The following is a 22,294-nucleotide window of genomic DNA, read 5'->3' as shown; positions in this document are numbered from 1 at the left end:
GTACTATGTAACCTCTTATTGAAACATGCAGCCTCAGATTGGCTTCGGTTATGGAACTTTTTCGAATTGTGATTATGTAAGGATTCAAATTATCAAATTACAAGAGAAGATTTCTCAAAAATCATTTACAATAACAGCATGGAACAGGGCAGTGTAAGCTTAGGTAAGTTTTTGAACTCTATAAGAGCAATGTAATGTTTTTTACAAAGTAAATCGATAATTAATTGACCGCTCAACCACGTAGTAGAAATGTAAACTGCAAAGTGCAAAGAAGGTTTGATTTAGGTCCATACAATGAATATCCGTTATAGTTAAGATGTGGCACATGCGTCATGTAATGGTTTACCATTGCAGTTTGTATGAATCTAGTTTTCCAAAAGCAGCATCTTCAGGTATAAATTAAATTTAATTTTTCAAGGCTGCCACTCACTTCTTGTTGGTCATTTCATCTTAATTACAAGGATCCTGCTTTAAGTATCATCAGAAGAACCAGGAGAGGATGAATCTTTGGTGACTGTACTGATTTGTTTCAGTTTAGATAAGGAAATATTTTTTTATCCTGGAAGTGTTCTCAAAAGGCTTTTGAAATTTCCCTCATATCATATCAGTTAAGTTTACAAATTTTTGTAATTTGTGACATTGATATTTGTGTCTTGTTTGTAATTCTGCTCAGTTGATGTTTCCATATGTTTTAGAATCTTTTTTTGTGTGTTGTGAATTTTTAACCCAAAATTATACTTATAATCTAGTTTTGATTTGACTAGGTGACCTAGCTTTGTGTTGCTAATCAAAATCAGAGAATCTTATCTAATCGTATCCCTCTATTCCTTCTTTTAAGGAACTGGCTATCATTTTTGACAATACACTTTCTTTTCTTAGTGACATTTGCCTTAAGTTTTATTTAACATCTGAACTGGATGCCAGTTGCACCATACCACAATACAATGAATATAGATTTTGATGAGTCAATATTTTCAAAGTTTCCATCTTAAAGAGTTTGTGAAGGCTAGCTATCTTATCTCCACCCTTGTTACAATAACACTGTATCTAAATAATATATTTGCTGTTTAGCTTGTGTATTTATTTGCATGATTTGAATTCATTTGAAGGTAAACAGATTGTGGTTGCCCTTTTATTTGATACCTGTGTTAAAATTTTGATTGCCATGGTAGTTTGAAAGTTTGTTTATTGCAATAAACTTAAAAGTGATGAGGGACATAGCATCCATTTATGTTGTTCTGCTAATTTATTTTTTTGCTACATTTGTTGCCAAAAATGTTTGCTCTCTTGCTAAAATTTAATGTCTATCTTGATATTAAAGCTGATTAATGGATAAATCTATAAATGCAGGTCTTGCAAGGATAGTCTCTGATGAAAGTGATGCAACAAGACAGCTTGTTAACCCAAGAGCAGCAAAGAAATCTTCTCCTTATGACCTTGTAGAATTAGCAAGGGAAGTAAAAAATGCAGACTCATTTGTTAAAGCGACAGCTGGGAGTAAACTTCAAATCATTGCTGAACAGATAAAGTTCCTTCAACAGCAGGTTAGAGCTTAGAATATATGAACGAATGATACCTCTGCTTACACATTTTCTTATGCATTTATTTTGAACAGAGTCAATCTAAAAATAGAATCAATCTTAAAATTGTGATTGATAATCTGTAATGATTTTGATTGATAATGACTGACAGTTATTATGAAGAATTATCCAAGGTCATTTTAACATCAATAGTCTCTATAGCAGTGGCAATGTTCTGTTTTCCTAGATTTAAGGACCTGTTTGTTGAATGTGGACAAAATTCACTATCTTGAAAACAAATATGCCCTACATGTATTGAACATAAAAATCAAGCATTCTATGACTTCAAGAAAATCTGAACTCTTATGAATATATCTTGAGTTTGTTTTTGATTCATGAGTAAAATGAGTTCTTCAAATAAGTTTGTTTCAAAATCAAGTTCATGAGTGCTTGTCTATATATTCATTTTTTTGAATGCAACTTATGTAGATGAATGACAATTATGCTTGGAATGGCTATCCAGGTATTTTTTAGCCAAAGTGAAAACCTACTAAATACAGAAAGCAGACAAAAAATGATAGATCCAGATAGCTTTCCTCAAAGGACAAATAGCAGACGTATAATCTATCCTTAATTTCTTTTCAAAAGATAATAAACACTTCCTTTCAATAAATAGTAATTCTCCACAAACAAATGCCTTTGATAAGGATGTTTCTCTGATTGTGCATAATGGGTTTTAACTGTAGGCAATGCTGGTGATGTTCCCAGAAAGCATTTTATATAAATTTTACTAAAATTGTATTTTTCTGCATCAAAATAAGGCTCATCTTACCTGACAAGTTTCCAGTATTTTCAAGTAGCACCAGTTGCATTTCTAGTGCCCTGAATAGATGTTATGGTACTATGTTCTGTCAGTCAACTGCTCAGAGTTAACAATAGGCTCTGCAGGGCTTTTATGATCAAGAAAACAATCAAACATTGAGAATTAGCTGATTGGATACGTGACAATAGGTCCATTGTATAGTCTAACCAATGAAAATGTAAATGGCCAGCAAAATGTGTCAGGACATAGTGCCTTTAAGTAATGGCATAACAATGGAAGAATTGGACATAAAATATGGATCAAAATCCTTTTTTGTTAGTAGATTATAAGCAGCCATTCACAAAGAAAGAGTTGTTGTAAAGTCTTTTGATATCTTTAATGTTTCACACCATTTATATTGCTGTTAGTGTTTTAAAGGTTAAAATAACAAAGAATAAAATATTAACATTCACAATTATATGTAAGGTACAGAAGCCTTTACTTGTCCAATTCCCAAGAATCTTGTTTTCTCTTTATTAGCTGATATATGCAATCTTTGATATTTTTTGATCGAAAACTGTAAATGAATGGGTTCAGAGCTGAGTTTAAAAACATAAACATGTCACTCAACGTGTCAGCTATATAAACATCATCTCCTGCGTACTGAAAACGGCCAGATATTAAAAACAGTATGCTTTTTGGTAAGTAGCATATAAGTAAAAGTGTTACGACAATCACCACAGTACTCGTTCCACTTCGTTGCGACGGCCGCCTTACTGATCGTTTTACGACATCTGCCGCAAAATCGCGTGTTGAGCGAAATATGGACTGCGCCCGTTTTCGTCGCATTTTGAAGTCCCCGTCTGAATCGAGCAATGAATTAATCGAGCCTCTAGATTCAATAGCCGTTGTTGAAGGTAACGTTAGGCGATTGGTTGAGTCAATCAAAGAATTGATCGAGGCTCTAGATTCAATATCCGGCGTTGAAGGTAATGTTAGTAGATTGGTTGAATCAGTCAATGAATTAAGCGAGCGTCTATATTCAATATCTGTCGTTGAAGGTAAAGTTAAAAGATTGGTTGAATCAATCAACGAATGTATCGAGCCTCTAGACATTATATTTGTCGTTGAATTTAACGTTTTGGGATTGGTTGACTCACTTTCGGCAACAATAAGCGGTGGAACTGCAAGGAATTTCAAAGATCGAGCTGCTACTCTATTTTGCGGACCTTCAGAATGTCTATTTGCTTGACTATTATCAATATTAATTGAATATCTGCGCATTCTTCTGGTTGTTGTTGCTCCAAGAAATACTCCCGAATCGTCCTGATTTTGATTAAAGTCAAATGACTGAATACTTCGCGTAATAAGTGCGGCCGCGGCGATCCTTCGCCTTTGTCGATACATGACTCTGATGATTTTAAAATAGGACAGAATTATCATTATAAAAAACCCAACTACTAAACCAAACAACAGCTGGTAGCTAATTGTTATTGGAATACCTTTAATTAGAGGCATAACGGAAAGTAAGCCCCAGGTGACCCAAACAATAGCGACTATTTTCCCGTAACGAGAGTTTCGAGCGAATTTTTGATAACGAAACGGAAAGGTGACGGCCAAGCATCGATCAACACTGACCATTGCAATACTGACAACTGACAAGCCGACTGCAAAGATACCAAAATATCTGTAGGCGGTTTTCATTTGGCAGTTACTGTGGTACTTCATTTCAAGGACACGAATCAGAATGCTCAAAGGCTGTACTATCAAGCCAATTATCAGATCACAGAGACACAAACTGGCAACCAATACGGTTGATGGAAAGTGTAGCCTTTCGAATTTCCAAAGTATGAATAGGATCATTAGGTTACCGAGCACGGCCGTCAGCATAGACAAGCCATTTATAATGGATGTGAAATAAATTGATATCCTCACTGCAACTGATGGTTGAGGTCCAATTTGAATGAGCGCAAGACAGTGTTCTTCTAGAGTGGTATTCATATTCGCGTTGTTTATGCTGTCAAGATGATTTTTATATTATCGCGTCTAAACCTTCATGTGTATCTTCTTCATTATAGTTTACATTAATTTCCGCATGCAACCTCCTTTGAATTCACCGATTCCCCTGCTTGTATCTGCCCAGATGCACAGCTCCAATTGAAATTCAATATGACCTTTCCAACCTTGTTACAAAGCAGCTGTCATAATCAACTGCTATAATCAACTGCTATGAACCAAAATGAGCTAAATCATGTCCTTTCAGCGCGATAAATGAAAGTATGTCGCCACTTCCTGGTATCCTTGTACCAAATTCTACCCTTTGCTAGTCCAAAGTGAGCCAGGCATCTGTTATTTGCCTAGAGCCAAATTCTCATTTGCCAAATGCCTTAACCACCAGATATCAGCATTAAGTCGCACTGCTCTGTTTGTCTGCAATAAGTCCTGAAACGAATCGCTTTTTCCAGGAAGTCAAATTCGACGGCCACGTTACTGCGAACCGGCTAACAAGCTATAATAGATCTTTGATACCACCGCATCCCACGCAGAAGTAAAGTGAAATTTTCTTCACTTTCAGTCTTGTCATACACAATTTTGATCTGATGGTGACTGTGACTGTACGGTTTGATTGGACTTTGTTTTTTCATTCAAACCTCTTACACTTAAGTTTCACTGTTCACGAGCATTCAGTAGGTCGCAGGTCTCCGCCATTTATCGATGGGACAGGTCAATGGTCCTTTGAAGAAATCTTTACTGCGTCATTAAAAATGGTTCAACTAAAAGAGAAATCTATCAGTTTCTATGTTCACTAGCAGTAACCATTTGAAAGAGTGATCCTGTGCTTTTAATCCGAGATTTCTCTTGAATTCACACAAAGCCGGGTGGATCAAGTCGTTTGAAAGAGTAGTTAAACCAGAAATGCTATGGCAAATAAGACCATGGATAATTTGTCTTAGAATGCAGTAATAAAGAGACTTATAGATTCTGTGCTTTGTCGAGCAAATTTTCCTTCGTCATTTTATACTTAATCAAAGATCCCAGATGTATACGGCAGCTATTAGATCAACCTTTAAAACGCCACCCAATAATGTATACAAACATCTTTTGTCATTGAGATTTTCTAGCGCATATTTGTTTCATCTGTGACAACAGTTTGTCGATAGAAGGCTCTACTTGTCTCTAATAGATATTATCATAGGGTGTTTGGGCTATGAGTTGTTTTGGTTTTTGTTGGTATCTGAAGGTAAAGGACTGAGCTATATGTAAGATTGCAGTTCGGCTAATTTGCGGTTGATTGAGTTGGGGCTTGTTAAAAGCTTCATTTTGCTTTGCTCAGCTGCAAACTGAAGCGGCCTAGTCTGACTTATACTGAATTACTGAATATATTGTCATGCATTATTCTTACTACCCAAAGGTTTCTGTTTGTATAATGAATTTCCTGGTGTTCTGGCTACTGGCCAAACTTTTACGCCGTTGCATGAACGTATTACTAGTTACGTAATGTGAAAAACCAATTGTTTACATATTCGCCTAAACCTACCCACAATGCAATATCACAGAAACGTCTACATCTGCCTAATGAGCGTTGCATAATATGTAAATGCCTCCAGCAATGAATTTCGAAGAGATCTACGTATGAGCAGAAGGTACTACTTAAACCAAATTAGTTGATCTAGAATCAAACTGTACCCTTGTTTATAAAGAAAAGGGATATGTTCTTTCCCGTTTGCAATTGTATCAAAGAATATCTTGAGAATCAGTAGAACAGATGCGGTTTCGCTTTGACACCATTAACTAAGGCTGACACAATTGTCAATAAGCTTTAGAGGGACTTTGAAGATGTTCACCGATCGTATCCATATATGACTAACCTTTGTCTTTGGATTTTGTTATCTACTGTGCAGACACTCCCAGACTCGTTTTACCTGTGTACAAATACATCGTTGGTTTTCCGTTCATCTTGTAATCTCATGTACTGTCCAATAGAACGATTCGTTCAAGCTTGTTTCTCTGCTAGCACTTTCATTATTCCCTCCCATAATTTGCAAAAATAAGTTTCTGCTGTCATTGATCAACTCCTAATCTATGCCTATCAAATGAGGCCAAGAAAGGTTCTCATACCGAAAACTGTTGTTGTTGTTTTCCAAAGCAATGAGATGCGGTTATTTGAATTTATTTCAAACAAGCTGACAATGTCTGTCCTGCATAACACTGAAAGTTTTAAATCTTTATTTCCGATACAGAAAATTTGCTAGCGACTGAAAATATGAGCCTAACAAACAATGGTATAAGGAGATTCCTATCTGCTAACTTGCCTTGGAATGACACTCGGTTCGGTAGCTAAAATATGACAAAAAATAGATTTTTGGAAGCACCGTGTTAAAGATTATAGATATTAAAGGTTTGAAGACCAAAGATTGGCCTAAATGGGCTTAAATGGGTTCAAGTTTGTTGCGGTTTTTGTGTAGCTTTTATTCAGAGTTTGTTTTATTTTAGGCCCGGTCAGTTCTTGAGGAGGCCCACGAAGCCAACTTCCTGCACCATGCCAAATGTAATTTCAAGAAGATTCCTGGAAAGATTTATTATCTCTACAAAAGGGCATCGGGAGAATTTTACTTTTCAATCGTTTCTCCCAAGGTATGCTATCGATTAACTGTCTTTGATTACAGGATTACAAAATTGACTCCAAAGTCTTTCTCTCTTTTGTCTCCAGAAATTTCCCCAAAGTTCTCTACACGCATTTTTTAAAGGAAACCATCTACATTTTATTTGGTGTATATAAAGGGGGTATAATAGAAAGGGGGTGTAACTCGTCTCAAACGGGTGACAAACATAAAGGTAAAGGCTATCAAGACACCGTTGTATGTAACCGGTGTTTTAATGCTTGTGGTAAACAGTCTTTTAAAGCAAATATGGTAAAAAGGATAATTAAACAACAGTTTAATAAATCATCAACTTAGAAAAATCCTTTTAAGCCGAACCAGGGATGATTTATGTACGAAATTGTTAGATTTGATAAATTTCATCAGCTATACAGTTTTTACATTTGCAAGGATTACTGATGTGAACCTTTTGCACTTGTTTTGCACTCAATCACGTTTTTGCACACTTTCTATTCCTCTCTTCGACTGGCTTTTTGTAACAGCCTTTTACTGCATTATAGTGTAAGAAGCATAGCTGCACCCAATTGTTACTAGCATCAAATAAATGATTAAACAAGAATATTGATATCAAATGATAAATTGACTACTACAATAAAATAGTCTATTTAGCAGAAAATTTTTATAAATTTTTGAAAATTTTTATAAATACGTAAAGTTTCGCTGCTGCTTTTAAAACATTTGATTCATATTGCAATTTCTTGTTTTCATTTTCCTGTATATGCCTGTACGTATATGCATTTACACAAGTAAATTAAAGGCACGTAAATTGATACTCGGCTCTATTGTCTATGGTAAAACACAATAGGGTTTGATTGATCAGTGATCAATTTTTATGAAAGCTTCTTAGATTTTTGCAGACAAACGTGTATGGTGGTAGCAAAGCAAATTATCTTGACCGCTGTTGCTAGTTTGGTTGAATCATATGTTAAAAATTAAGCCGTTACCTGTTAAGGCAGATAAGTCAAGAAGCGAGTCAAGTAACAAAGTCACTATGGTTCATACGAGCTTAAAATCCTTTTCAATGTAAACAGTTTGTTTATTTGCGATATTGCACAAAGATTGTACAGCATATTAACTCTACTGAAGACTGCCTGTTACAGATATAAGGTGCTCCTTTTAGATTTGGCCTTTGGCTACTGTTTTTCCGTTCCTTTAGCTTTGCCTAAGGTCCTTTGAAAAAGGACCTACAATTTTTCATACCCACATTTCTTTTAATCCATGCGACAGAGCTGCAAAAAGTATCGGAATCTGGGAACAAGATTCCAAGGAAACGTTCAGCTTCCTTGTCCAGGACTTTTTTAACAGATAAAGCTGCAGACCTGAAGTAGGCAATCTATGTGCTTTGAAAAGTGCTGTTTCAGTTGCCTTTTATCAGGCTACGATTTTTGATCTTTATAGATCAAAAGCTATGAAAATTACATGCATCCGAAGTTTTCTTCCTGCTAGCAATACAATACTTGACTTGAGTCTTTACTGAGGTCTTGATAGACTTTGCAAAGTGTTGAGACTTTATTGAGTTCTTGGCAAACTTGGCAAAGTGTTTTATTGAAACTAAATTACATTCTGATGTTTTTTCAAGATCATACTTGTCCTTTGAATATTGAGATGTCACCATTTATTAATGTAAAATACCATGTTGCCACGTGTACCCATCATATGAAAGGCTAAAAAAGCTGGCTGATAAGTATAAACAGGTAACCAGATTCATCTTCCCTAAAGCTGGCATTGTAGAGAGCACCATCTATGTTGAAGTTTTCTGCCAGTCAGTAAACATATCCCCCATTTGGTTCACAAATCAGTTTTTCACATAGTCAATATTCGCCAAAGACAAACAGAGATGCAAACAACTGAATTAGATATTTTATTGGAAATTTTCTCTAAACCCAATAAATTAGAAGCCCTTGCATAAAAGTTTGTGCGTACCATTCGTGATACACAATACTTTCACCTAACAGAAAACTTGTTGTCTTGTTTCCCAGGTTCCCAGAAAGAACCTTTTTTTGTAGCTTTGCCATGTGATAATTTATTGCTACCTGAGGCGTGAAATTTACATCTGCAAATCTATTTTGGGCAAGGCAACGGACTGCAGCAACTTTTAGGCCCGTCGCTGCGAATTCTTTCCAAAAAAATTCAGTTGGGACTTTTTTAATTGCTTTCGGAGTTATTTCACTTAACAATGTATCTTGTTTGATTCTTTATAGGAATGGGGCAGCTCCTGCCCGCATACTTTCGTCGACGCGTACAGGCTAGAGCATGACATGTCTTGGACAAAGGAGGAAAACATCAAAGTTCGAGATGATGAATTACAAGTAATCGACCGGATATTCCATAGCAACAGCTTGCCGAGGTTAGATTATCTAGTGGACGCTGCGCACGAGAAACAAGATGACTTTCATCACCATCACAATACGGACAAACCTTTAATCGAAGAGCATTTTGAGTGAATTTGTTTGAGGCGAATATACTTTAAATAGCATTTTGGTGACCAAAGTATATTCAAAATGGTCTAAAAGCGATAACGATTTTCTTTGGAAATCAGAACTTAATTGCTTTCATTTGAGCTTTTAACTCAGTTTATCCTTATTGTAAAATGGCAAAAGTATTGAACTTAAGCCCACTGCAGTTGTTCGAAAGAGCTAGTCCAAACCGTGGTAAAAAATTCCATATTTGCCATGTTGTAGCATGGCAAAAGATGCGCATTAGCTAGTGCGGAAATTGTTTACTCAAAGCTAGTCTTGCAGTGGCATGTCAAGATTTTGCTGAAACTTCACTATACTTTTGTCACCCAAGCTTATATCCCATATAATCATATTTTTATTGTCATAAGCTGCTTTTTGCAGCCACGTGCAGGATTTTTCCAAGTAAAATTGAATATTAAAAACATAAAATAATTTATCCATTAATCGTTCTCAAATATTTTGTTGCCTGTTGGATTGTTGTGAGTGACTTAATAAACGTTGATGATAATACTTTTAATGCTAAAACAATCTAGCGAGTCTCTAATCACAGTATGTTCTTATGATATTTAGTCAAACGCTGTTGTAGCAACAAGCGTCAATCGAAGCCACGTTGTTGGTAGGGATTTGCTCGCTTTATGTTGTTGCTGTTGTTTTTGTTGCTGTTGCTACCTGGATAGAAGTATCCTTTTTGTGGAAGTATGGCTGAAGAAAACCGAATGGTTATAAAAACGGCACAAAAAACGTTGCAGTGGATACGAAGCCTTAGTAATTATAGAGTTACCATAACAAATTTTAAAGCCCCCAAGCAGTTCTAGTGAGATAAAATGAAGTGGTTCAGTTCGAACTGAAAAGCAAACGAAACAAACGAAGAGCACAGATCAGTAAAACACGAATTAATTAAGATAAAAACTTTAATTGAAATATTTCTAACATTACCTTCGAAATACAATCGGAAATTTTCAACTTTATATTAACTTTTTATTGTCATGAGTAAACAGCAATAAAAATTCTAGAAAGTATATTCAGAACCCAACGAATAATTTACACCGTTTTAAAGTGCGATATATTGAACTGGTAACTAACAATTTAATTCTGAGAGAAGTTTACGCAAAACATTTCCGCCTTAAACAGTGGAAAAATTTTGCGATTGATTTTAGAATCAGACTCAGTACTTATGCCAAAATTTGTCGTTCTTAAAGAATTTACAGAAAAACATTGAAGAAACTTTCTATACAAAAACTTTCCAAAATGTCGTGTAAAATTCTGTTACTAATCAATTAGGTTCTTTATGATATTTTCCAAATGGAATAGTTCTTCAAGTAATATTAACCAGGGCACCGTTCTTGCCATTCTAAATTAGAAGGACATTAGGTATTTTTATCGTGAAATTGCTCGTACGATCGTGAAAATAAAGCTACTTACAAATATAAATCACTTTATTTGCAAGGGAAATTTGCAGCGTCCGTGAGAAATAGCAAAGCTTTCTGGCAACAAGGGGCTACTCCTTTTATAAAAATACACCCTAAAATGGCAACAAATCTATCATGAAACGAAGCACATTAAGAATAAGAAATGGCAAACCATAGAAAGAAATCGTAGAAATAAATTCTATTCACAGTATGAAAATTTAAGCTTGGTGCACTTCATATAGATCCAGACTAAGTTTACAATGTACCAGATTAACTTTATCCGCCTTAAAATTAGTTCAGATAGGTATCGTCTTTGTGTTCATGGCGGTTTGAAAGTGGCCTTCAAATTAGCTCACATAGGAAAATAAATTGAATTAGTTCCGATAGCCCTCTGGTACAGTGTACATCTCTACCTTGATAAACTTTCATCTATACCCACATTCACCAGGAAGTTGAATCTCTATTAACAAACAGGTTGGAAGAGGAGATTTATGTTGTGGTTGCATATTAGCTGTTTAGAACGACCTTGGTTTCTCTACGCATGATTGTTGTCATAAGTCACTTATCTGGCAGAAGATAAACGGGGAGGGGGGGGGGTGCATGGTGGCATGGATATAATTTATCTGGCACCGCATATACAAGGCCAATCAAACAAGTCTTATGCGGATGAAATCTATCTAGCACAGTATAAAAAGAGTCTTTATATGATAGAAAATATGGCAGCAAAAACTATTAAACTACTGGTGTATAGAAATCTTGTGTAGAGGAAGGAAAGAAAGACTGACTCATAAAGTCATAAAATAAACAAGTATTTGCTACAACTGATACTGATACAGCTGAACTCTACCAATTCGTTTTATTTTTCTATTATACCGACCAACGCAACAGCACCAAAATTCCTCTGCAATCTTGAAATTTCATCTTTCTTTTCGGTCATACAAACCTTTTCATGCACAGATGGCCAACATAGTTAACCTTATATGACTGCAAAACAAGCTACTTGGTAAGGAAAGGAAGAAAATTTAGGAATCCAACAGGAGCTCCTTTTCGTAGGCAATAGGCTTTCTTCATAGGATATAATTTAAGTAAGGCTGTTCCAATGTCAAGCTTGTTACTATTCAACGTACAGGTCAGACAACCCTCGGGTTCACTCACATAGACGTTAGATCTGTGCATCACATTGCTCTTCTGAATGCTAAAAGTATCCGAGATAACACTTCATACACTAGCAGGCCAGCCAGCCAGCCAGCCATTAGTTATAACTGATGCCATTCGTGGTAACTAAGTGGTATTCTGGCAATTCAAAATTCTGCAAGTGCTGCAACAGACGCTGCGCTGTCATCGATCGAGGAAACAGTGCTGTGCTTCGCAGTGGCCAGGCAGACACTGATAGAGCGTTTGAAGTCATTGTCAGCGAGCAGCACAAATTGAAGTGGAACCTTGAGACATGAAAAAAATTGCAGCATTGAATAAAGTAAAAATCATCTTGGAAAAGACGACGATCATCATGAAGCAATTTCTTAATAAAAATGCAATAAGGTTTTCAATGGAAAATAAAAAATGAAGGTAGGATTACTGCACATCCACCTCCTTTATTATTTTGATGGAATGTAGTTCATTTGTATGAAATCCTACGAATCTGTTAAAACTGTTCAAGGCTGTGTGCCCGTAAAGATTGCAACTGCGTGCTGGTTTGTCGAAACTGCTAATGAAATACTGGTACGAATGCAGCTTTCTGTGTTTTGATTGGTTTTGACTTAGATAATCGTGCCGTGAGTAGCTTAGACCAAGCACCACCACAACTCTACGGGCCATAGAGAGAAGGACACACTTCCTTTAATATTTTGCAATGAACAGGCACAGAACAGATTTGCAAGACACTTAATAAGATAACGACTGCAATAACGACTGATGACTTTCAGGGTGACATGGTTAAGTTATTAAGTTACCAAACATACTATATCAGACCCAATGTTTTTAAAATGAAAATAAGATTTGCATCTGGATTCTTCATTACAATTAAACTGTCAAAATTCAGACGTGATTATGAAAACGCATAACAGAATGAAAGATACTTCACCATACATTACAAACATAGTCTACACTTCACAAAAGGACGCCGTGACACCTGAATGAGACTTTGCGAAACAGTTTTGAAAAAAAGACCATCTGATGAAAGGAACATATAAATCAAATTTCAAGTTACAACAAGCAACAGAATGAAGGTAAAAACATCTATATATCGTAATTTTCAAGAGATTTCATATATTCACTCACCTGGTATAATGTATGCCAAACTGCGAAAATTTTTTGTTCAAATTTACCGAGCTCGTATTCAGAGTGAAATTTCAACACCCAGGTTCGTTTTGATGTTTCCACATAGCTATCTATACTATCATCAATTTGCTAAAGTAAAGGAAGGACAATACTAAAATGTAATAACTATCATATGTACCAAGTCCATAGGAGCTAAATGACTTTTTAATATTTTGACTGACAATGGAATAATGGAGGGGATATAAACTATAAGAAAGCATATTTTGATAAATCAAAAGTAGTGAATGAGAGACAGATTATCTGCGAAGCCAAAAAAAATTTAACTTGATTAAAACTTTCATATCTTCACGAAGGTATTGTTGCTAAAACATACTTCAATACAATTATATTATTGTGTCTGGAATATTCGTAGGTTGTTGTAATTGTGTAGCAAAGAAAAAACAAAAGTCACATTTGGATATGGAGTTGAATATAAATGGCAAAATGGTCTTTTTGCATGGTTCGGAAAGTCGGGAGAAGCGTGCTGTGATCTATATACTAGAACTTACAATCACAAAAATAGTTGCCAAATGAAGTTATGCCGTTTGAAAAATTAAGAATTGTCTTTGGGGTATTTTGAAGGATGAGGGTACCAATGTACTGGCACCTTCAAGTTTATATTGTTATATATTGGGTTAACAAGCAATGAAACATAATACTTTCAAGGAAACAACGCAGCATACCACGGCACAGAACGAACGATCCTCGTTGTCAACACATATCTGCGGGATATCTTGAATTGTACAAGAATCTATTAACTGCAGTCGCTTTGTCCTGGAGTTTTCGATGAATATGTACAGCTATAGGTAGAAAATACGAGACATCAAAAGCTGCAAAATGCAAAATATATTCCCAGACTAGCAGCAGAGAATCCATAATAGGAAAATGCACTAATACTGCCTATAGATGAATTTAAGATGGCAATATAAGTTTATTGGGTTTTTATCAAAAGATGTCAAACCATAGGAGTCGTCTGTTTTAAAAAACCATCAAACAACGCTTCTTATGAAATTAGCTTAGGTGCATGGGTTTCAGATTTCGAAAACAAGAAGTAATATATACTTTCAAAATATACTTTCAAGCCCTATACAGCCCCTTTCATAAACCCAACCTTTTTACTCATGGGTATACACCACACTATATCTTACACTTTTACTGTACCGGATCTTTTAAGTTGAACAAAAACTTAACCTGATTGAAGGTAATGATTTAAGGTATTTTGAGTGGAATAACAGAATTCAATAGAGCCTGAAATAATCTAAATACTTTAACTCTGTCAGTGCAAAACAGTCTTCGATTTTCATCTAATCTTGCATCTTCAAATGAATTCAATGGTTGTAAGCCGGGTGTCGTCTGCTGGATGTTAAAGATTTCAAGACTGAATAAACGTCCAAACCCGAGTAGACACTGGTTCATAAAACATTCTTGAATTGAAGACTTGATACAAAAACCATTGGAACCCGGCAAATACTTTTGGTAACTAATTCTTTTTAATATAAAAATGTTTAGTTAAACCTGCATGCTCTACCCACAAGTCAGAGAGGATATTTAAATCGAATGAGGAATTTCAAAAATTTACAAATGAGTTTTTGTATGCCTACACGATGAGGGTTTTAATGTCTTACCTTTGTAGCCGAGAGAGCCAAAGCTCTTGGAGCAACACCTTCAATGAAAGGGCGCACCTGGCTGTCTAGGCCATGCTTCTATTTACGAAAAAGATCACATCATTTTATATTACTATTAGGATGTTAGACATGTTCACATCATTCAAATTCGACAAAATGTTGATAGAACTGCCTTTTATTTTCAACAAAAGAACACAATCAAATGGTTCATCAACAGGGGGATGACAAATGATGACAAACCCTAGGTAGAATGTAGAACCAAAGAACCCTTTCTTGCTTAGAGGTTGGGATCGTTCACAATACGAAAGTAAGAGTTTTGGGAGCAACACAACAAAGGCCTTTGGAGATATTGGTCAGGAAAATGATAAGATTAAGGCAGTTGTATTCCAAATATAAGCATGAATAACGATATTATTACGACTAAACTAAACAGTTGAGGCTTTGGTCTCAAAATTCCTATTTCTCACAGTATATTTGTTTACTGCAGCACTTAGTCGATATCAAATGAGCCATCATTTCTTTATCTTACCCAATCGGAACTCAATAAGATTGTCAGATAGAAAGATCGAGCTACCAGCGCTCCAGTTGAGGCTGGTGCTGCTTATACGGGTTGTCTGGAACTAAAGACCCTTGGCAAACAACCTTAATAGCTTAACCCAATAAAGCATCGTAGAGAAAAACCAGTAAAGCCTCATACCGAATCTGCTACAACTTGGCAAATGTTTACAATCCAATCATTAGCATCTTCTTCAGAGGAAGCAGCCAATTCTAGCAGAGGGGTTGAGCCATCGGTGCTAAGAACCTTGGAAATAAGTGTGAAAATACTGCAAATTGTTATCAAGTGTGATATTGATATATTGATAATGAAAATTACCGTTTACCGGGCTGTCACAAAGTGCTCGACACCGTATAGGCAGAGCTGTACATGTATTTATATAGATGTGTAGACATGATTTAAAGTAACAAGCATACAAACATGAAACATTTGTTTCTTATGGGATTCATCGGAATAAAACAAAGAAACATATTTCATCGTTTGAAATTATCCAGTGCTGAAACAAGCAGTGCAAATTTTCCCACCAAAGTAAATTCTAAGGAGTGGCCCTTCTCTCTATATTTCGGCATTCGAGGTGTATTTATTTCCATTAATTTTCGGAATCACAATCGATAATAATCTATTCAAAGAGCATTTCAGGTGTTGTTACATACCCTAGAAAACACGATATGTCAGACAGTATTAATGGTTTTACATGTAATACAATCAAACCTATGTGTTTCATATTACCAACCTTAAAGCCATGAACCTTTTCTGATGGTTTCGTCCTAACACAGCCTCCGCACTTATTTCTACAACAACAAACAACGTTTTTAGGAAAAGAGGAGTGGGCAGGTTTTTAGTTTTTGTTCGGGCGATTAATCACGCTCGTCTTCCAGACATGCACGAGCCCCTGTTTGAGGGTCATTGCATATGCGCATTAGAAGCCCTGGCGGGAATTTCAAGAGTTTTGTGGCCCAAGATAGAACAGCTGTGCGAATGTTATGAATGCGCATGAGCTATGACCCTGCAACACTGATTGGTTAAAGACGGTATTGTTTCAAAACAAAGGACTGAAGGCTTCGTCTCCCGAACAAAAATGTTTAAAGAGACTTTCGCAAGCGAGACTATACATCGAATGATATCGATCGATGATAGAATGAAATAAACAGGTTTTCTAAAAGAAAAACATTGAAATTACTTGGAAGGTACTAACCGTAGATCAAAAACTTGTTTTAATTCATGATTCCCCTACGATGTAGTAATAAAGCTTTGTCGGAATTTGGTCAGAAGATTTGAAACATTAAAGGATTAGCGAATGTGTTATTTGATTCTATGTCAATACAATTAGCAGTCATTGGTTTAGAGAATGGGTTTCATTTTGAAGCCTAAATTATAAGGAAAGGTGTGTATTTTTGATAAGAAACGAATCTTGTTTAAAAAAGATTTTGACACTGTGTGTTCTTTCAGTAGATACAGAAATGATACAAAAATATTTATACAGAAATGATGGGGGAGGTTAGGTTAGGTGCTACTAGATAGACTAAAAATTGCCGTATATTTTCTAGAAAGGCACCTCTATGTGATGTAATCAAACGTTGAAAACTCACCTTGGAGTAATACTCGTACAAAGATGGGCCTCTAGAAATCAAACAACGGAATTTTGCAAACTATTCGAAACATCGTAGAAAATTCGATAAATCGATAAATTCTATGGATTCTTTCATGTTCTGATTTACGTTATTACCGACAAAGCAAAAGAAACTCAGAAGTATAGGGGTCGATGGATTCAGGTAATAGTGTGAGCGACCCACCTCAGTCCAAAAATCGAAGCTTCCCAGTGTGGAACTACACCAAGATAGCTTGTTTTTCTTTGCAACAGACCAGATTTGAGAACTTAAAAAAGACAAGATTATCAACAAACTTTACTACATGAACAATTAACATATATACTCACTTCACATACTATCACGCAGCATAGTGATTTAAATAGAAACGCAGACTGTGTACCACAGTTTCGTTAACAGAAAAGCATTCACGACTCGTTATCCAGAAAAACCAGTAAAGTGGCAACATGACAAAAAAATATCGTATACAAAATACATAAAATCTCTCCAAATCGAGAAAGTTCAATGCACCTTTTACATCTGCCGTTTGAGAACTTATTGAGTGGAAGTCCACCAGCGCAAAATGAAGCAGATCGCTTTCCTAAGAGGAAGATACACACATTGTTAAGACCAATCAATTGGCTTCAACGTCCTTACTGTCCTTAAGCATTCTAATGCAGACAATGAGTACAACAATGACGTCACCAATTACTTTGCCAGCAATACCCTTATAGTGGCAAAGTGAAGACGCAATAATAATGTATCCACAGAATGTTTCAATTTGGCCACATAACCTGAATGAACACTATAAATAACTCTAAATATGCAAAACAAGCTAGGTGAATAATCTGTTCCAAATTTGCCAAGATATGACACATGAGCTCAGTGTCTTGTCAATCAAATCACTGTGGTTCGAGATTTATGAACCAGATAAAAACAACAAAAACCACAAAAACCACTTAGCATTATATACACCAATAAAGCTTTTACTGGCCATAACTTATCATGCTCATTTACAGGCACTTAACTGTGCTCTGTGTTTCATTATGTATTCCAAATTCTAAAATACATTTTATGACGTCATCCATTCGCCACTATATTGAGACTGCAAATAACTTCGAAGAACTTTTTGAAGTTAGATATAGGGGCTATTGAAACTGAGGACAGGAGTGAAAAAAAACCGTACAAGTGGTTAGTGTCTTTAATGTTTAACTTGGAGATAAAGAACACTAAATTATCAATATTTTGGCTCATTTTAAAGCTTCGTCTGCTGTAATCAATAAAAAAAGCGCTGCTCCGTCGACATTATAAAGTTCCTTTACTTATTGGTGAATCGGCACTAACAGCACTAACAAAAATTAATTTCTTACCTCGACATTCTCAACGTAAAGTAACCAGTCTTTTATTTTGAGGTCCAGGTTTCTGTGGAAGTCAACTTTCATTTGTTCAACGGACACCGTTCTTGCGTTCTGTGCTGTTAAACTCGATGACAGTGCAAGAATAATATTTCTGAAAACAGAACATGCAATTGCAAACCAAAATCTGACTTTATTCAAGATAATGAGCTTCCTCAATATTGAAGGAAAAGTAAATCTTCTGACAAATTTTTGAACAAAAAATAGACCGGAGCCTTATAACAGCATAGAAGTCAATGAATATCTAGGAAAATAATAACCACAAAGAACAAAAAACAGATATCGCCAATTAACCCTGAAAAAGATAGTAGTCTTGACAAAATGTAAGAGACCAGTGAAAATTCAAATCTTGTTAGAGAATGGCTTCCTTTCCCTATATCATTTTTACCAAACCATGCCAATCATATTCATAATCGCTCTCAAACTCTACTCTTGAAATTACACATACTTAGTAATGATTTCATTGCCAGTCCACAGTTGCAACTTTCCTTCATCGTGAGTGATAAGAACATCTTGCATATTGACTCCAGACTAAAACGACATATGAAATTGCTCATGTCATAAACCGAAATAGCTGCTAGGCTACAACCAGCAATACCTTAGAGGGCAGAAAATAACCTTAAGAGGAAAGAATCAAACGAAAGCTCCTATGCCTTTCGAGCAAGTAACCAAGGAAGGATAAAATTTTCGGAACTTTGGGCAGTTCAGTATGATTTGGACATAACTGATGCTTTTTCAGGTAATACAGAAGTTTTCTAGGGAATTTTGAACTGTTTGCCAACCCGAAAATATTGGTCCAACTCAATCCCTTCTTTCGAAAATTTAAATTTTTTTGGGTCAACATTATAAGAGCATGACTGGTTGGATGATAATGTCTAAATTAGTGTCAAGTTACTCAGCAAAATGCAAAATGGCAAAAACTTCAAAAAATATTAACGATTGTTGCAGAAAAGAGCTTTCTTGCAAATGTTAGTATCGTTCTGATCGACCCGTCTACAAAGTACTTAAATTTGCCTTACACCTAGTAAAGAAAAATTACTGAAAAATTTGGAATTCTGTCAAAAACAGAGAGAAAAGACAACAGAAATGGCGAGTGTTTAACGCACCTGAATGCGATTGACGCTGTCAATAGGAATCGAAAGTTCCTTACTGAAACCAGAATCTTTAGCTTCTGCAAAAAGTGAAGAATGTTTCTAGATTTCGTTTTGAAATTACAGACAACATTGCTCAGGTCGAAAAACACTTAAAGTGTATGACCTGAGTTAAAAGTTGAGATCTCAAAGCGATTCCGGTTTGCCAAATGTAGATGTTATAACCATCCAATCAAAACGCGAGACTCAAAGCTCGTGCAAGAATCGCAGTGAACTGAAGGTTATTTATAGAACCGGCCGTTTAACTTAACTCAGGCAATTCATTTTAATATCAGAGTAAAATTTAGACGAGTTTTGTCTTTTATCATGCGGATGTTTTACTAGGTAGAAAATGCGAAAACAAATGCCAAGAAGAATGCTTGAAACTAGTTGCAGAATGCTTGAAACAATAAATAGGAGATAAATGGTGGTCAGAAAAGGTGGGAAAACAAGGCAAAAGATACTACTGGCTGACAACACCAAAGTGTAGTAACATGATGATGATGATGATGATGATGATGATGATGATGATGATGATGATGATGATGATGATGATGATGATGATGATGATGATGATGATGGGGGTGATGTATAGCTACTAACTAAATATTAAAAAAATGTCCACGGTGAAACAGTGCAAATCTGGTCAAAGATTATAGAAACTAGGATATTATACCAAGATTGATATGTTAAAGCATAGAGAATGTATCTCTTAATGGTTACAATATAGAAGACGAGCCTAAGTGGTCGAGTTTACTGAGCATAAAACACCCAGTTCAGAGTCCAGAAAACATAACGGTTCTATGGCTCTTAGCCGGTTGAGGGTTATTCAACGAGGTAGTATATTTGAGGTAGGCCAATGCACAACTCAATTAAATTCATATATAAAGTGAAAGATTTTACCGTTGTACTTGAAATTTTATCTTTCCTGATAAAGCTTACAGACCAAACCATAGATGATTTCACTTAAATTCCATTTCTAAGAAACTTTTATTCAAAAGATACAAGGAATATTTGGAGGAAATAGAGCAAAATTTTATCCGGGGGAAGTTTGAGGCCTTTTCTCAACTCTGATTCAATTATAAGTAGATTGTCAAGAGTCCGCATGAACGGTCAAAGAAATTGTATCGTAAGATCTAGCGGGAGGATATTGTTATACATTACCAGTTGGAGTCAGCAAATATATATTGATATTTGTAATCAACAAAGTAAGCTGCTTTCGAATGCCAAATAGATACCCAACGTACACTTGAAAAATCTGCAACGAAAACCAACGGCAAAAATTACAAAAGATTTATGAAAAAAGAATGACAAAGGAGATTGATATGATCAGTGTTATGTGTCAATATATTTGCAGAAACATAGCATATTAAAGTACTTTGCAAACGACATTTTTTGGAGTTTAAATGTTGGATAATAACAAAAGGTAGACCAAAATTGTTTATAATGAGGCGGATCAAATAAACGTGAGAATGGCAAATTTGATCGGCTTCTTTTTTTGACTCTAAAGACGAAAATTACTTTATTACACTTTCGCTTTTCTGTGCTACCTTCAAATGTTGCTGCACCAATGGCTTATCTGAATATAACTAAATATTATCAATATTTGCAAATTCTACAAGTAATGGAAGGAAAAAGGACAATAACATGGTTAACGATAAGTGAAAAAAGAAAAAAACCTATAGAAAAAAAATTGCAAGCTGGCTGAAGAAATCTGATATTAAATATCTTAGCACAAAAAGCGAAAATAAAGATTACGAAAGAATACCTTTCTAAAAGCCTCTGTAGATTTCTCAAAGATTTCCAAAGATAGTAGAACTAAGACATTTTTGTCAATGCTAGAATACAACCAGGATATGAATTTGAAATCACTTCACCTATCACTGCGTCAATTTAAAGAATTATGAATTGAAACTAAAGTAGTCTGGTGAAAGTTCTACTCAGAGATTTACAATGACAGTAAAACTAAAGACATTTTTGTCAATTCTAGAATATAAACAGAATATTCATTTTTGACGAAAACAAAATGAAATCAGTATTGTACCTAATTCATGTCCTCTAGAAAGAAATTTTGCATAAAGCTCAGACTTATAGAGCCTTTTTGAACAAAATTAGTGTCAGCAACGCTCAACTAAAAGAGCTCTGTTACCACGCAAGTTGTAAGTTTTCCTATATACTGGATGAATACTAAATAGTACCTAAATTTTCCAGATAATTACGAAACTAGATGGTTTTGTCTAGCAACATAATTCAGACGAAGCAATCTAAAACTAGGTTTTAACACGCAATGTTAACTGTTTCCTTTTTATCGCATTGATTCGGCATATTGAAAAAGCATGTGGTACAGAAATTTGACTCTAAAGCGTTGAGATGTATTATTGATCGAATAAAAATGCAGCAAAAAGCTTCAAATTTTAGGAGCTGCATCCAAAAAAATACACAAATCTCTTTTCACCTGAGGTCGCGGTACATTCCACAAGAGTCTGCAAAATTAGGCCTTCTAGGAAGCGTTGGGAGTAGAATTCCTGCATCAGAAGAGTGGGTTTTGATAAAAAACAATCCAATATGATTTATTTAATCAACTCAAGAAATATGTAAGACATTTGTAAAACAATTTAAGCTTACGATGCGGTATGAGTTTATGTGATTGTTAATTCGATATGATGTTCTAATGAGAATAATTCCAACTCAACATATCTATCAGCAAAATATGAGCAAACTTGAAAAACAAAATATGTAAGAAGAAAGATATGCTGGATATTTCGTTAAAACGTTCATTCATGTCTCGTTAAAATTATAATACACGAGGCACAAA

General features: G+C 35.4%; 2 protein-coding genes across 4 annotated transcripts in view; one reads left to right on the top strand and one right to left on the bottom strand.

Moving 5' to 3' along the window:
• The first annotated feature begins 7 nt into the window (after nt 1-7).
• On the top strand, nt 8-9,524 carry LOC148957238 (uncharacterized protein C1orf50 homolog). The gene is made up of 4 exons (XM_089115769.1): nt 8-163; nt 1,351-1,544; nt 6,817-6,957; nt 9,185-9,524. The coding sequence occupies exons 1-4, from the start codon at nt 139-141 to the stop codon at nt 9,425-9,427; spliced, it is 603 nt and encodes a 200-aa protein (XP_088971895.1). The 5' UTR covers nt 8-138; the 3' UTR covers nt 9,428-9,524.
• An 811-nt stretch (nt 9,525-10,335) lies between these two features.
• Nucleotides 10,336-22,294, bottom strand: part of LOC135688540 (pleckstrin homology domain-containing family M member 2) — a 30,336-nt gene continuing 18,377 nt past the window's right edge. For all 3 annotated transcript variants that reach the window (XM_089115767.1, XM_089115766.1, XM_089115765.1), the window contains 16 exons: nt 21,935-22,004; nt 21,248-21,317; nt 20,644-20,737; nt 19,456-19,520; nt 18,798-18,880; nt 18,305-18,443; nt 17,466-17,535; nt 17,142-17,223; nt 16,938-16,968; nt 16,544-16,578; nt 16,082-16,139; nt 15,490-15,594; nt 14,793-14,870; nt 13,851-13,967; nt 13,129-13,257; nt 10,336-12,290 (listed from right to left, as the gene is read on the bottom strand). In XM_089115767.1, the coding sequence (XP_088971893.1) occupies nt 12,153-12,290; nt 13,129-13,257; nt 13,851-13,967; nt 14,793-14,870; nt 15,490-15,594; nt 16,082-16,139; nt 16,544-16,578; nt 16,938-16,968; nt 17,142-17,223; nt 17,466-17,535; nt 18,305-18,443; nt 18,798-18,880; nt 19,456-19,520; nt 20,644-20,737; nt 21,248-21,317; nt 21,935-22,004 (1,364 nt within the window). In that variant the 3' untranslated portion in view covers nt 10,336-12,152. The remainder of the gene's footprint in view (nt 12,291-13,128; nt 13,258-13,850; nt 13,968-14,792; nt 14,871-15,489; nt 15,595-16,081; nt 16,140-16,543; nt 16,579-16,937; nt 16,969-17,141; nt 17,224-17,465; nt 17,536-18,304; nt 18,444-18,797; nt 18,881-19,455; nt 19,521-20,643; nt 20,738-21,247; nt 21,318-21,934; nt 22,005-22,294) is intronic.

Source organism: Rhopilema esculentum, unplaced genomic scaffold, assembly GCF_057945365.1.
Source record: "Rhopilema esculentum isolate cy_ngs unplaced genomic scaffold, ASM5794536v1 HiC_scaffold_36, whole genome shotgun sequence".
In the NCBI taxonomy this organism is placed as follows: domain Eukaryota; kingdom Metazoa; phylum Cnidaria; class Scyphozoa; order Rhizostomeae; family Rhizostomatidae; genus Rhopilema; species Rhopilema esculentum.
Note: the sequence above shows the minus strand (reverse complement) of the source record. Positions and strands in the feature narration are given on the sequence as shown.

What these genes read in the sequence shown, in the direction of transcription:
- LOC148957238 (XM_089115769.1), top strand. Translation starts at nt 139, where the DNA reads ATGGAACAGGGCAGTGTAAGCTTAG. An exon ending in TAAAGTTCCTTCAACAGCAG is followed by an intron (nt 1,545 to 6,816) that starts GTTAGAGCTTAG and finishes GTTTTATTTTAG; the next exon opens with GCCCGGTCAGTTCTTGAGGA. An exon ending in TTTCAATCGTTTCTCCCAAG is followed by an intron (nt 6,958 to 9,184) that starts GTATGCTATCGA and finishes GATTCTTTATAG; the next exon opens with GAATGGGGCAGCTCCTGCCC.